Here is a 16,330-nt window from a genome sequence, read left to right as displayed (position 1 = left end):
GTACACAATAAAAAATTCAATCTAAAAACGGCATAATATATAATAATATATAATTATGACTTTCTGTCTTTTAATCATGACTTTGCTAACTCATATTTATGACTCGCCGTGGTGATTTCTTTTTTCTTTTTTAGTGGCAGAAACGGGCGTCCACATTTTTGTATTGTTTTGTATTTGTTTCTTTGCAAATTTACATAAAAAATAATTTTCACATAATTATGGATTTCTATCTCATAATTTTGACTTTCTTCCTCATAATTATGACTTTCTATCGCATACTTATGACTTTCTTTCTCATAATTATGACTTTCTATCGCATAACTATGACTTTCTTTCTCATATTGTGACTTTCTATCGCATAATTATGACTTTCTTTCTCATAATTATGATCAGGATCAGACAACCTTTATTAGACCCACAAAGGGAAATTTGCACAGATTATGCCTTGCCACAATGAGTAAAAACAAATAAAATAAATAAATAAATACTAAATTAGTGGCGGAAACGGGTTTCCATATACATCTGATTGATGAACAAAAATACAATTTGTTTTGGGGTTAGGGTTGAAACTGGTTCATGTTGCCTTTACTGACAATATCCTCTTCCCTCCAGCAGGCGGCGCCACTAGCACTTGCCAACCCCACTACGTCATATCCGTCTAATTGTTGCTCTCCGTCCTCCATGGTGTCATTGTAGGCCTACCTGAGGTTGAACATCCAGCATAAGAGATGTCTGGCTACACACCGGACGAGAAGCTCCGTATGGAGCAGATCATTAAGCTGCGGAGGCAGTGGCTGAAGGACCAGGAGCTCAGTCCGAGGGAACCCGTGGTTCAGGCCAAGCCTCCCGGAGCCGTGGCCAAGTTCTGGGCTGGTTTTCTGGAGCCAAAGAGCCTTTGGAGGCTTTACGTGAGTTGTAAACAAGAAAACAAAACATGTCATCTTATTGGACGCTCATTTAAAAACAGAACCGCTGTTTTTTTCCTAAGAAAGGGAGGCTGGGTGCGCGAAGTTTTATTTTGAAATATAGGAATTGAACTACAAAGTCCAGTAAAACCACAGTGTCCTGTCACTTTTTTTCCACCACTACCATGGACCTTAAAAAAAAATCTGTTTACATATGTATATATACTTTTATTTCTTTGTATTTATTATTATTATTATTATTATTATTATTATTATTTGATTCTGATTTATTTTTGAAGGAACAGCTCCTTTCGTCACAGCCACTAAAATTAAACAATATATATATTATGTTACAGCTACAGTGTGAAATGGTTGTATTTAGGGCTCCAGTATAAAATTGACCAATTTTTGTGGCTGTGGAACAATGAATGTCAAAAGCAGGTTTCAAATGCTCAGCATTTTTTATAAACTTAGTTTTTTACTTTTGACAAAACTCATTGTGGTGATGGTTGCTCTGCATAAAGTAAAAGTGTCCCGATACAACCTTTTCACCTTCTGAAATGATCCGATACAATACCAGCTGCACGAATCCTACATTTATTACTCTTTTTTTTAAGTGTGAAATGTTAGAGAAACTAGAGATGTCCTGATACAACTTTTTTACTTCCGATATGATACTGATATTGCAGCCTTGCGCATCGGCCGATACTGATATTTATCCGATATCAGTATGAATCATACATACTTTTTTATTATTTTTTTCCTTGAATAATAATAAAAAAAAAAAATACTTATTTTGTAGTGTGGAATGTTAGAAAAGTCTTGATCAAGTGATGTTACTCAATCAGAGAACAATAGTCAGCAACGGTAGGGATGAGGAAAACGGACCCATTTATTATAAACCAATTGGTTACATGAATTTTAACCTTCAACATAATATCTACAGTATTCTACAATTTAATAAAATAAATTAAAAAATGAGTTGTGGGGGGAGTGGAGAATCCGGAAATTTTAATCCGAAATTTGTTTTAGGGCTAATATCGGATCCGGACACCCCTAAGAGAAACAATGGGTTACATACATTTTCATCTTAAACATAGGAATATTTTACAATTTAATAAAACAAAAATAAAAGTAGTTTAGAATACCTTATTAAAAAATCCAATAAAAGCAAATTATGTATTGGAGTGCTTTTATCTGACATTTTATCCTTTTTTTTTTGCTGGTATGAGACTGATATTCGATACCAATATATTGGATCAGGACACCTGTAGTATGTGGTTGTTTCCTCTTAATCTAAGGAATATCACTGATAAAGACCCCACAAATGCCAATGACTAGTGATGTGAATGCAGAAATAATAGAGGGATCGGAGCGTCACTGAGGAGTATATAAAGTTAGTGTCGCCAGTTAAATTAAATATCAGTTTGACGACAGCCTTCGCCTGTATTAATCAATCCAGAATATCACACGATTTGTGCCATGAAATAAGTGTTATGGCCAGAGTCAAATGTTTAATGTTTCCAATATGAACATTTCAGACAAAATGTGTATGCGCTGTTAAAGACTACCTTTTACACAGCAAGGTATGATAAATGTATCAAATGAAAAACAATAGAAGTTCAAATTGAATTCTGTTTAAATGTTTGATTTACTTGGAATAAAACAAACCTGAAGTTCAGTTTGAAGGAATCTGTAGGAATATTTATATTGTTTGTTTCTTCCTGCAGACCTACAAAGCTTACAAAGGCAGTGTTTTCACTTTGACACGACTGTTGATCCCTGCCTGGCTCGTTCACTATTTCGTCAAGTATCACGTCGCAGTAAGTTTCCCCCAAATCATTCTGTATCGGTTGTTCTCAGTTTTGTTCAAATTTAGTTTGTTTTGGTTAAATGTGTTTAGTGAAGAAAAAAAGCGAGGTCATTCAGTATTATTCATTGAGTTATTTAATGATAATATCTACATTATAAATTATGTTAATCTGGTATTTTTAAGTTTGTATTTTATTTTAAATGTTTGGTAGAAATATTTAAAAAAATAAATGTAATGTTCCTTTCAGACAAGGCCTTATGGCATTGTGGAATTGAAGCCCAGGCTGTTTCCTGTAAGTATCAATCATTAATGTGTAGTTTATCTTTTTATTTGATCTTTTAATATTAACTTGTCATGCAGAAAGCCATTGTGAAACATCTGTGTCCCCCAAAAAACAATTGTTACTATTTTGTGCTTATTGCTTTGGTGCTTAGGGTGACGTCATTCAGGAGACGGGCCAAGTTGTTGCAGATTTTCCAGAGACCCATAGTCACCATTGAAGGAAACTATTTCAGTTATTTGACTCGTATTCTACTGTAAAAAAAAAAAAACTGTGTATATGCAAATAAAATCTTCCAGACATTTGTGAGTGATTGTGACGATTTTTCCCTCACAGTGCTACTTAATGTTCCAGTAATACATAAAGGTAATCCCGCCAATTGTTTTTTTTTATTTTTTATTTTTGTATTATTCTGTCTAATGGTTCGTTCACACCGGATGCATCACGAAATGTCCGTACGTCCAGATTACATACAAAGTCAATGGATAGATGCGTCCCAGATGCGAAATCTTTCCTATGCGGCGGTGCAGCGCGGTCCGATCCGCACATCAAGTGCGTTGACCGTGCGAGCACATTCGCAAGAGTTGAAAATATTGAACTCCTGCGACCGTTTCGCATGACGAAAGCCAATCAGAGTCTTGGTTGGCGATGATGTCAGGTCGTCAACACGGACACCTGTTTGTTCACCCATTCAACCATGGAGTAGAAGCTGTGTGTGACCACCTGGAGCTGTATGACACTGCCTTTATAACTGGGACAGGACTAGGAAGGATTTAGCGAGGAGGTAGTAGTAGCAGTAAAAAGTTCTCTATGTAGTTTTCATCTTTGAAAGTCAGCACTGAGCTAGGATAGCATTAGCCGCTAATCCGCCGCCTTTTTTCACTGGTGGTTTATGTTTGAGAGGAGAAAAAGGAGCACAGCTCCTCCCTTCAGCAGGCAGTGAAACTCACCGAGTTGGATGTGTCGCTGGTGGGTGGGGCTTTGCTTCAGATGTGCGTATGATGCAAATGGGGAAATTTTTTGATCCTGTGGTACGTTTCATGCGACTAGTGCCGCGGATGACGCATTCGGTGTGAACGCAGCAATTATAATGTATTGCACTGTTTTTATTAGTCTGTTTTATTGTTTTTAAGTGTCCTTGGGTGGCCTAAAAAGTGCTTTTAAATAAAACAAAATTATTATTGTTATAGGTGATTATATCTGTGTTTCAGACTAGGGCTGCACGAAATGATAATCAGGATTATTGTGATCAATATTGTAATCACGATTATAATCACAATTATTTATCATGTTAGGACAAAAAAAAAAATCAGTTTTTATTACACTACTTATAAACAAGAAATATGTGTACAGTTTACAGTGCAAAAATTAAGCTTCAAATAATATATATACAAAAAATAATTAATCCAAGAATTTAAAATGTACCAAAGGCTAACGAAATAAATACATTATAACAGAGTGCAGAGCCTGTATTTTAAATGTAAATATTGTCGACGATCAGATTTATTTAATCGTTTCAACCAAAATTGTGATTGCGATTAAAGTGTGATTGTTTACAGTACAGACTGATGGTTTTTAAGTGTTGGATCTATAAAAGCCTGATGATGTAGACTTTCATCGTACTGGATAAGCTGAGGTTGGTTCCAGCTGTCACAATCAATCAACAAACCCAGAAACAATACATTTTCAACTGAATTGATAGATTTTGGGGTCACATGATCGTTTTTAGCTGATAAAGGTGATTGTACTTTGTATTTTTGTTTTAGGAGGTTCAAGTGAAGGTCTGTGGGACATAAGTTGGCAAAAATATTTACTGTCCAACCACTCAAGCTTTTGATGGCATTTTGTGTTGGTAGAAGAGAAAATACAGATTAGATTAGATTAAACCAGATGTTTCTAAAATGCTTCCTTAAATAACTCATAACTACCAGAATATGATGAATATGCCATCAAGCCACTTTCATGCTGTGAGGTATAGAGGTAGATTGTGTCTTTATTATCCAACAAAAACATCATAACATTCCAAAAAAATTAATAAAATGTTGTGATTGATAAATAAAGACACAAATGAGGGATCCATAACATGGCTCAAATACAAAAAAGATGACTTAAATCATCTCACCAAAAATGCAATTTTCGGGTGTCAAATAATTATTTACATTCAAACTTTTTCATGCTTGAAAAGGGCTTTTTTTTTTTTTTTTTTTTTAATTAAAGCAAAGGTTTATTTTTGTAGTAATAATAATAATGCATTGGATTGTATATAGCGCTTTATCATAGATTGAATATTAAAAGCAGGCATTAAATAGAGCATTGACTCCTGAGTTTGTCCAACCTCTGATTCAATTCACCATAAGTCAATTGATTTTTTTTTTTTTTTTTTTTTTTTGAAAAATACAAATTTCCAACAAGTCAGAAGTGTATAAACAGACACAGAAAGATGACAAGCAAGCAAGAGCCATACATATACAGTTAAATTAAATAAAAGGGGTAGATCAGTTATTACATTTCAAAAATATTGTATATTGTCACGGTTTTGATGCTTTTTTTTGTTGTATAAATAAGGGACAAAGTTTTGATATATTCTTTACATTTTCAAAGAAAGTTTACAAAGAGGGAAGATTTGGTGAATTTGTGTATGTAGAATTTACCATATATACAGGTTTAGTTAATACTTAATAGAGGTCACCAAAATTTAAAATGGATCACATTGTGTGATAAAATATTCCTGATCATTTACAGTGTACCAATATTTTACATACATGGTGGTGTTTAGTTTTAGTGTTTTCTAAGTTAGTATTATTTTCACGATATGATTATGGGCCCTTTTTTTTTTTAATGTAGCCACTCACTTTTATTTTGAAATCTGTGTTTGATTGTGTTACGAAAACGATGCTTTTGTTGTGAAAATGCGGATATCGTTTTGAAAAACATGTTGAAAAGAGGGATAAAGAAATCTTCCTTCAGCAACATTTAGTTCGGGGCTCTCAGTGATATAGAATCAACGAGTTTTCGCTTGATGTGGGCAATTTAAGAAGACAGAGGTAAATATACGATAACTTTTTGGAGACCGCTAATGTTCGAGCTTTCTCGAAGAGTTAGCATTAGCCTTACTTATTTCCCTGTAGCTCCCCTGCTAACTCTAGCTAACAGGGGGATTTGCCTGTAAACCACGTTTTGGGCTGAAAATAAGTACTTTTGTGTATTTTCGATATCGTAAAATTTGTCAACGAGTGTCAAGAGTCTGATTGCGTTACTGTTTGTGCCTTATTTTTTCAACATAGCTCACTTTTCTGAGGAGAACTACGAGCATGTAGCCTAGCTTGTCGAGCTAGCCTACCAATGGTAATACACTAGGAACCCACCGATAATTGGGTTATACTTTGTTTGTTTAGGGACCAGTTGTCACAGATTCAACTAGTTTGTTAAAGGTTATTCATGCATGATAGAGGGGTGTTGTGTGATGTGTTGTAGAGACAGATGACGGCTATTTAAATCTTAAAAATGTCCGGAAACTACGGTAATTGTGTCCCAATGTGTAACTTTACTTTTACCTGTTACAAGACATACGATATAATTGAATATTAGCAATGGGAAAATGATTAAATATGTAAATGTAAACAGTAAGTAAAGGGCAAGCATGATTAATAATAATTGTCAAAACTGCAGCATAATCAAGGCATTTTCTGAATTTTTGACCAGCATATGGGCTTGTTTTACATATTGTATGTAAAATAAATGGCTTATATGAACTTAGCGGTGTCCCGATTACAGCTGCAACTAACGATTATTTTTGTAGTCGACTAATCTATCAATTAATTTTTTCCGATCAGTCGACTAATCGCAATTTTTTTAGTTTTTGTTTTGAAGCACAAATTATTGAATTGCTATTTTAACCCACCTGCTTAAATCCTCACACCTGTGAAAGTGACCCTGTTGTACTCTGACAGCATGTTTTATAGAAAGGAAATAAAACAATGACAGGACAAAATAATGCATTTATAATAGTTATATTTTTACCAAGAAAAACTGTGATCACAATAAGAAATAAATTGAATAATACAAAGTGCATGTGGTCTTGAACAACAACTACTCATAACAGAAACACTTTGTTAAAATATTTTTTTTAAAAAAGTGACAAAGATGTTGCTTACCTGCTTTATAGGTTCTGGTAGTAACAAATTTAAACCAACAAAAGAGTTGCTTTTACTTAAAGCATAGAAAGAGCCATCTTACTCAAAATTTGGCATTATTTAAGTGTAATTGGGCTGCAACTAATGACTATTTTAGTAGTCGACTAGTCATCGATTATTGAAATGATTAATCGGATGACAAATCGTACAATTATTTGCTCTGTTTCTACATTCTTTTAAATTTGGCTTGGGGCAAATTACGATAAAAAACAATTTCCAACTTAAAGTGTAAACGGGTTCCTTACAAACAAAATAAATTGAATACATCAACATAGAATGTGCTCCAGTAATTGCATTTATGTATTAAATAAAAACAAAAACGCTACAATGGCTACTGACTCAAAGAGCTCATGGGCTGATATTTTATGAAACATGTTTGTGCATATGGGTCACTCCATTAATGTTATTGTATATTATTGATTTATTTCCTCATTTATAATGAAATTATTTAAAACATATTAGATAAATGAAAAGCAAAAATAATTACATTAGTGTTTTTACTGCTTAATATAAACCACTGCTGCTGAATCTTGTTTATTTTATATCTGATAATGAGTTACATGAAGTTTGGTTGATAAATATCTCACTGATTTCCTATACTTAAACCAGATCAGACTTGATGATTTAATCAGTAATCTACTGAGAGCAGTACTAATGGGATACTTTGGTGTAATAATCACATTACTGTCTAATGGGGCCAGCTTTGTCTGTGAACACATAAATTATAATTAAAATATTGCGTTTCACATGTCGGGACGGATGAATAGTCACAATAGATTTATGCCAAAATGTGTTTCACATAACGTGTGACACGTTAGCTTTTATCTAGGGCTGAAACGATTCCTCGATAATTCAGTAACTAAAATGCGTTGAGGCAAAATTTTCTGACTTGATGCTTCGTTTAAGCCACTTCCGCTTTTGATGACTTCACATCCGTGCACAGTGCGGAATGCAAAATGGAGATGGCGACAGACGAGGCGAGCGACTGGGAGAGCAAAGAAAACAATGTAAACTGTTGAAAGTGTGGGCCCATTATAAAATAAATCGGATGCAAACAGTACAGTGTGTGTACTGCTACACAGAATTAGCTTTCCATCACAGCTACCGCACCCGAGCAGAAAGCATGCGCTGTATGTATCGAGCCTGCCGAGTGGACCCAACAGGTAAGTCCAATGTTAGTCACGTTCACAAAAGTATTTAATTTAGAGCAGTGATTGCTAGTGTAGATTGCGGCATGTGAAGAACATACACATAGCTAATAATGGCTGATTAACAGGGGAAATAGTTGTAGTGGCCACATGGCGAGGCATTATGTGAAAAGTGTATTAGTGAAGTGTTGTTAAAAAAATTACGCAGAAAATAAAATGCTACAGTTACTTTACACTTCCTTCACGTTATTGTTATGATTGTGAGGCACAAACACACCAGAGGTTGTCAGACCTGCTCATTGTCTACGTATTTGTTTAGGTATGTTATATTAACGACAATATATTGGGTTTATTCATTTTAATTGTATTGCAGAGAGTAGGGTTATCAGTTGTAGATCACACCATATCACACCGAACATTAGCCATTAATTTAGACCTATTAATCAATGAATAAATATCTATTTATACACTATTACTTTTTTTTCCCCCAGTAAATCGCAGAGTGGTACTTTAGACTGCTTCGTACAGAGGGCTCTATTATCAACTGCTTAAGCTGCTGAGCTCTAAACATGATTGTCACAGACATGTGCCCATTGTCCATGGTGGAGGATGAAGGATTCCACAAGCTGATCTCCGCTTTTAATCCAATCCAAATATACTGTTTTCTTTCTTTAGCGCTGCCAGTGCAGTTATGTTAAGTCTGCCAATAAAAATGTTTGTCTTAAGAGGAATATAATTGGTTGTTCATTTAACTGACTATTATTATTTGTATTACTATTAAATTAAGTTCAAGAAATAAAAAAAATAAAAATTGTATCCGATTACTCGAATAATTGATAGAATACTCTATTATTTAAATAATCTTTAGTAGAGCAGGTATATCTGTGTCAACGTGTTTGTGGGAACTTTGGGTGGATCTGACGAAGGAACTTAGACTGGTTCACTTTGTTGGGTGGGTGTCTGGTCTTAACCAAGTAGCGGTGCGTGATGTATCACTGCTCGTCACAGCTTCAGGTAGACTGACGGCAGAGCTGCGTGTGTTAGCGGCGTCAACATCGATGAGCTCCCGCTAACAGCAACATATTCTTACCAGTGGGAATGTTTTTGACTATAGATCTCCCACTAATCTCTTTCGTAACTTACATACAGCTCTGAACAAAGACTGTCCCCTCCAAAAGTATTGGAACGGCAAGTTCAATTTCTTTGTTTTTGTTGTATACCGAAGACATTTGGGTTTCAGATCAAAACATGAATATGAGACACAAGTTAAAAATTCCAGCTTTTATTTCATGGTATTTACATCTAGATGTGTGGTAAACAACTCAGGACAGAGCACCTTTTGTTTGAACCCATCCACCTTTCAAGTGGGACCGACGGAGGTGAGCGCGGAGGGACTCCCACACTTTTGACAGTTTACGTCGTTTTCTTTGCCCTCCCTGGTGCTGGCCGCCGTCGGTCTCTCTCTATTTTGCATGATATCATCAAAAGCAGAAGTGGCTTCAACAAAGCATCAAGTCAGATAGTTTTTCCTCAACACATTTTAGTGATCACTTGAATAACTTGAGGAATTGTTTCAGCCCTACATGGAATAAATACATAAAAATACATTTACAAGACCCTAACAAAAACCCTCAATAAATATTGGTGAGGCACCAAATTTTGGCCGAAACACTTTTCTCACCGAAACAAGCCGACCAAAACAGGATGTTGCAAAGATGTGAGCAAACACTATCGTCAGCACGTGCACTTGTCTGGAAACGGACCAACTTGTCCGCAGACTTAAGGAGCAGCTGTATTCAATACATCTAAGCACTAAAATGTCTTCTGAGCAGAGTTTGAGATGGTGAACGTAAGTGTGATTTGTGTTTCTGTCACATCGACACTGTAGTTGCACGTAGCCCTCTGTTAACAGGACCACACCGCAGCCTGATGCATGGCTGCGAATCAGAAGCCTTGATCTGGTTTCATACATTGGTTTAATATGTATTGGTACATTTCTGGTTTTTAATCCCTTGTTATTTGTCTTTCCATCAGAACATGTCAGCAGTCAAGTTTGCCCTGCAACAGAATCAGAGGTGTAGGAGGAGAAAACTAAGCAAAGCCATGTCTGCAGAGGCGTCTCCAGACTCCAAGTGTCCCATCTGTTTGGACACCTTTAACAACATTGCCTATGTGGACCTCTGCCTGCACAAGTTCTGTTTTCGTTGTATTCATGAGTGGTCCAAGAACAAGGCAGAGTGTCCCCTATGCAAACAACCATTCAATTCCATCTATCACAGCATCAAATCAGAGCAGGACTTTAAGAGGTTTGACCTGCGGCCGGTGGATAATGGCTCATTTGGTACTTTTCAAGGTGTCCGGTTTCGCTATCGTACAACTGTCACTGGAGTGAATCGACAGATGAGAGGACAAACTTCCGCAGCTCCCGACAACGGAATAATGTTTGAAGCTTCAACAAGTCGTCCCCAACAATTGCAAGATCGTTATATCCGGCGCATGATGATGAGGTTAGCTGCCAAGAGGAATGCTGCCAGTGAAGGCAGAGCTGTCAACAATGTCACAGAGCAAGAGATGATAAACTTCAGGAGAGAACTTTACAGACGAGGTGTGAGGGTTCGAAACGTTCGTGACGGCGGCCGCTTCAGAGACATCTCAGCTGAGTTCTACAAAAGAAACCCTGCTTGCCTGCATAGACTGATTCCCTGGCTGACACGAGAGCTGAGGGTGCTTTATGGAGCCCACGGCTCTTTGGTGAACATTGTTCAGCACATCATCATGTCACGCATTACAACATATGACATGGAGGCAGGAGCTATTCTAGAAGAGCTCAGGCCTTTCCTTCAAGGTCGTACAGATCACTTTCTGCATGAGTTTATCAGCTTTGCCAAAGCACCCTTCAATATGGAGGCTTATGACCAGCATGCAGTCTATGACTACCCAAAACCTTCCTCAAATGAAGACCGCAGCTCTAACTCATCTGTAATTGATATCTCTGAGGATGATGAAAACTTGGATCCTCTCGGATATTCCTTATCTTCTTTGAGCCACTCTGTGTGGGATGATGAAACACCCGGTCCATCCTACTCCAGCTCCGCTGAACCGAGCAGAACTGAGCATCGGTCAGTTCTGGATTCTGACAGCAGTGTGGAGGAGACACAAGAGAATGAGGTTTCAGAACAGCAAGCGAGTCCCAACAGCCAAACAAACATAATCCAGGGTGAACGTCCTCCTGAGGAGAGTGTGTTCTCTGACAGTGATGACTGTGTGATTGTGAGTTTTGTTAAACCTGCAGCAGAGAGGACCCCTGAGCTGGTTCAACTTTCCTCAGATTCTGAAGAGTCTGCCTCTGAAGATGTACCTCAGGAAGCACCGCCTTTATCTCAACACATCCGCTTCTCCAGTCTCAGCCCTGCAGCTTCACACAGTAGTAATCACTGTGGCTCGGGTGCATCAGAAGGAACGGAGACAGACCTTCATCAGCAATTGCTATCAAAAAGAGGAAAAAACACTTTAAAGTGGTCAGACAGAAGTGATGAAGAGAGGGTTCTAACATCAAGAAATAATTCCAGGCTAAGGCACCACTCGAAGGACAGAGAACAAAGACTGAGGAGGAGGTCGAAATCTAGAGGGCACTGGCCTTCTAGCAACAGTCCACGGATCCCCCATAGCTATGTCAGCAATTATTCAGTTGAACGCAGTCACTATTTCTCCAGTGGCCAAGCCTACACAAAAGTCAGTGGTAGTTACAGAAGGAAGGGAAGTGATCACGCATATCAGTCCTACCGCCATTACAACCAGGACAGAGGTGTCAGTGAGATGCACTGTGCAGAGAGAGAGTCTTATTTTTACAGCTGCAAGTCCTCAGATCGTCACTCTCACTCCAGGAGTCGCAGCAGGGAGTCACATCGACGAGAGAGGAGACGCCCCAGATCCAGGACTTATTCCAGCAGTCGCTCCCCTTCAGTCAGAAGAAAATCCCACCATGATAAACCTGGTGGGAAAAGGAAATACAAAACCAGACATTTAGAGGAGTCTTCCCTGCATGAAGAAGGTGAATCAGTGGCAACAAAATACAAGAAAAAAAACAAAAAGAAGCATCACAAAAAGTCCAAAGAGAGCTCAAGAAAGGATAGCAAGAGTCTCAGTGTTGAGCTCATCAATGATAAAGAAGCTCAGGAGCAAAGCAGGCGTCACCATAAGAAGAAGAAGAAACATAAGAAGAAAAGTAAAGAGCATACAGATAAGCACTCACCTGATGTTATCACCATTGATAGTGACAGTGATTTTGCTAATAATGGTGGGATTAATGAGAAATGTACCACAGTGGATTTAGCAGCACCCGATCCTGTAGATTGAATAAATTGACGGAATTACTCATGACTGGAAAAATCACCAAAAAGGGATTGGTAAAAATACCATTCCAATTATTGATTTTTTTTTTTTAACAGAACTACATCAATAAAGCATAGATAAACAGGAATCATTAATCCAAAAGCCTCTTCAAATAACAGGTGTGTTTAATGTTTTAATTTCACCTATTTATGTTTCTTTTAATTTGTTTTTTCCACATTAAAGAAATGTGGGAATTCAGCAAGCAGTTGTACCAGTGTTGGTGCATGACATGACTTCTGACCTTGGATGCCTAAATGGGTGTTTGACGTTTTTCTGTTTGAGATGTTCTCAGGGATAATGTTGATGCATTTTGCCACTTGCATTCATGAGGGGAAAAAAATGTTTCTGCAGAGTCTGGGGTTGCATTTCCTGTTTGCAGCAGGAAATTTGGAGTTTACGATGAATAGACTAGTTTTACGTTTTATTAAACAAATGTTATCAAGTAAATGTGTGTCTTGTTTTATTAGTATATAATCGATTAGGTAGAGCAGTAGATTTTGCTTCATAGAGAAGTTTTATGTGAGAATTGTTTCTGATACATTGAATTTTATTCAGTGACTTTGGCAAATCCTAAAACTCCAGCAGAAAATAAAACCATATACATAATACAGGTATGTGTGAATATACAGATATATATATATATAGTTTTTTTTTTTTTTTTGTGGGGGGGGGAATACTTGCCTTAATTTTTTCATCTTTATCAACACTGACTTCCACAAATAAAATATTTTTTAATTCTGTATTTCAAATAATGTACTTAGGTGGAGTTCATTTTATGTTGAAACAAGTCAGGTATGACATCAGTGTGTAGCAAATGTTCCGTACAACTTTCTTGTGTTTGCTTCTTATAGAAAGTTCACCATGGATGATTTCAAGTAAGTTTTCATCATTTTAAGTTTGGAAGCATCGCTCTGTGGATGCTACAATGTCATTAACTGCAGCATAAAGCCTGTGGCGGGGGGAGTTTTTACTGTGGTAGTGTTGTTGTGTAGCATTTAAAACTGTGTTTAACAGTACAAATATATTGTTCTTGTCTTTAATGACCTGAAATACAATGTAAAACATATTTTCCCGTAATTTTGTAGCCATTAGTAGTTGTCTTTATTTTAATAATTAGTTATTTTACCAGAAGCACTGCTGTTTGGCTTAGTGTAACTCCCAGATTCACACGTCATTTAGTATTTTTTATTTTATTTTATTATTTTTTGCAAGTCTTGCCTTAATTCATTCATCTTTATCAACACCGATTTCAACAAATGAAATATTTTTTAAACCTATTTCAAATATTAATGTGCTTACGTGTGATTCACGATGCGCCAACTGTCATTAAATGTGGCTTTGGAAAACAGCTAAATGTTGGCAGGTAGCCATGGTAACCCAGGCTAAAGATGAAAGCGGCCTAGAATATACAGTAGTGACTGCACGTAGGACTGTCAGAAACGACTAACGGAGGTCTGATATCTTTAAAACACCCTATCGTACAACTGTGACTGGAATGCATCTACAGAGGAGAGGACCAACTTCCGCAGCTCGCGACCACGGAGTAATGTTTGAGGCTTCAACAAGTCGTCACCAACAATCACAAGGTCGTTATATCCGGACCATTATGTTGAAGTTAGCGGCCAAGAGGAAAGCTGCCAGTGAAGGCAGAGCTCTCAACAATGTCACAGAGCAAGAGATGATAAACTTCAGGAAAGAACTTTACAGACGAGGTGTGTGGGTTCAAAACGTTCTTGACGACGGCCGCTTCAGAGACCCTGCTTGTCTGCAAAGACTGATTCCCTGGCTGACACGAGAGCTGAAGGTGCTTTATGGGGACCACAGCTCTTGGGTGAACAGTGTTCAGCAGATCATCATGTCGCGCATTACAACAAATGACATTAAGGTGGAAGCTATTCTAGTAGAGCTCAGGCCTTTCCTTCATGGTCATACGGATCACTTTCTGCATGAGTTTATCAGTTTTGCCAAAGCACCCTTCGATATGGAGGCTTATGACCAGCATGCAGTCTATGGTGATGATGAAACACCCGTTCGATCACACTCCAGCACCGCTAAACAGAGCAGAACTAAGCATCGGTCAGAGTCTGCCACTGAACATGTGTCCTCAGATCGTCACTCTCACTCCAGGAGTCGCAGCAGGGAGTCACATCGACGGGGCAGGAAACGCCCCAGATCCAGGACTTATTCCAGCAGTCGCTCCCCTTCAGTCAGAAGAAAATCCCACCATGATAAACCTGGTGGGAAAAGGAAATACAAAACCAGACATTTAGAGGAGTCTTCCCTGCATGAAGAAGGTGAATCAGTGGCAACAAAATACAAGAAAAAAAACAAAGAGAAGCGTCACAAAAAGTCCAAAGAGAGCTCAAGAAAGGATAGCAAGAGTCTCAGTGTTGAGCTCATCAATGATAAAGAAGCTCAGGAGCAAAGCAGGCGTCACCATAAGAAGAAGAAGAAAAGTAAAGAGCATACAGATTAGCACTAACCTGGCATTATCACCATTGATAGTGACAGTGATTCCTTTGCCAATAATGGTGACATCAAGGGCAGCGGTGCTATTAATGAGACATGTACCATGACATGACTTCTGACCTTGGATGCCTAAATGGGTGTTTGATGTTTTTCTGTTTGAGATGTTCTCAGGGATAATGTTGATGAATTTTGCCACTTGCATTCATGAGGGGAAAAAAATGTTTCTGCAGAGTCTGGGGTTGCATTTCCTGTTTGCAGCAGGAAATTTGGAGTTTACAATGAATAGACTAGTTTTACGTTTTATTAAACAGATGTTATCAAGTAAATGTGTGTCTTCTTGTTTTATTAGTATATAATCGATTAGGTAGAGCAGTAGATTTTGCTTTATAGAGAAGTTCTATGTGAGAACTGTTTCTGATACATTGAATTTTGTTCAGTGACAAATCCTAAAACTCCAGCAGAGCATAAAACCATATACATAATACAGGTATGTGTGAATATACATATAAATCTATTGTGCAACAAACAAATGTCAGAGAAGTGATAAAACTCAGACAGAGAAGCTTGATAAGGAACTTTATATAATTTTTTTGCCTTCTCTAACTTTAAAATGTTGTTTCTGTGTTTTTTGTTCCTGCTGTGACACTCAAAATGTCCCTACTGTCAAATAAATGCAGACATCTGAGAAAAAAGGTAAATGCTATAGTGGTGAAATGGAAATATTATTTGTAATGACAACTCCACCTTGGGGAGTTTCACCCAAGGAAATCGTAATATTTAAAAGAACATAGGGTACTTAATGATTTGCAGAGAAAATAATTCATGTATAACCCAAGGCCCCCAGGGTCGTTGATTAAAGGGGCCTCAGACGTGTTCCCAGTTGAACATGTTTATTACAAAAATATATTTTAAAAACAGTCTTTATAAAACAAAAGTAAATTAACAACAATGACCAGTGCTGAGGCTTACCAGCGTGGAAACAATGGTTCAAAGTGGGAGATTCCAAGACAATACACACCTAAAAGGTGACAAATACACACACACACACACACGCAGGAACACGTGGAGACAAGAAACAAGCACTACACAGCACACGACAACCCTCCACCAGGACCACCTCTATTGGCTCT

General features: G+C 37.5%; 3 protein-coding genes across 3 annotated transcripts; all 3 read left to right on the top strand.

The window, feature by feature from the left end:
* The first annotated feature begins 630 nt into the window (after positions 1-630).
* On the top strand, positions 631-3,307 carry ndufb6 (NADH:ubiquinone oxidoreductase subunit B). The gene is made up of 4 exons (XM_028452569.1): positions 631-908; positions 2,636-2,728; positions 2,966-3,010; positions 3,153-3,307. Exons 1-4 carry the CDS (start codon positions 729-731, stop codon positions 3,216-3,218), a joined length of 384 nt encoding a protein of 127 aa, XP_028308370.1. The 5' UTR covers positions 631-728; the 3' UTR covers positions 3,219-3,307.
* Positions 3,308-5,895: 2,588 nt separating this feature from the next.
* LOC114469137 (E3 ubiquitin-protein ligase Topors-like) lies at positions 5,896-13,178 on the top strand. The gene is made up of 2 exons (XM_028456351.1): positions 5,896-6,042; positions 10,374-13,178. Exon 2 carries the CDS (start codon positions 10,377-10,379, stop codon positions 12,693-12,695), a length of 2,319 nt encoding a protein of 772 aa, XP_028312152.1. The 5' UTR covers positions 5,896-6,042; positions 10,374-10,376; the 3' UTR covers positions 12,696-13,178.
* An 861-nt stretch (positions 13,179-14,039) lies between these two features.
* Positions 14,040-15,365, top strand: LOC114469148 (E3 ubiquitin-protein ligase Topors-like). The gene has a single exon (XM_028456362.1). It carries the CDS (start codon positions 14,227-14,229, stop codon positions 15,205-15,207), a length of 981 nt encoding a protein of 326 aa, XP_028312163.1. The 5' UTR covers positions 14,040-14,226; the 3' UTR covers positions 15,208-15,365.
* The last annotated feature ends 965 nt before the right edge of the window (positions 15,366-16,330 follow it).

This window comes from Gouania willdenowi, chromosome 1, assembly GCF_900634775.1.
Source record: "Gouania willdenowi chromosome 1, fGouWil2.1, whole genome shotgun sequence".
NCBI classification, from domain to species: domain Eukaryota; kingdom Metazoa; phylum Chordata; class Actinopteri; order Blenniiformes; family Gobiesocidae; genus Gouania; species Gouania willdenowi.
Note: the sequence above shows the minus strand (reverse complement) of the source record. Positions and strands in the feature narration are given on the sequence as shown.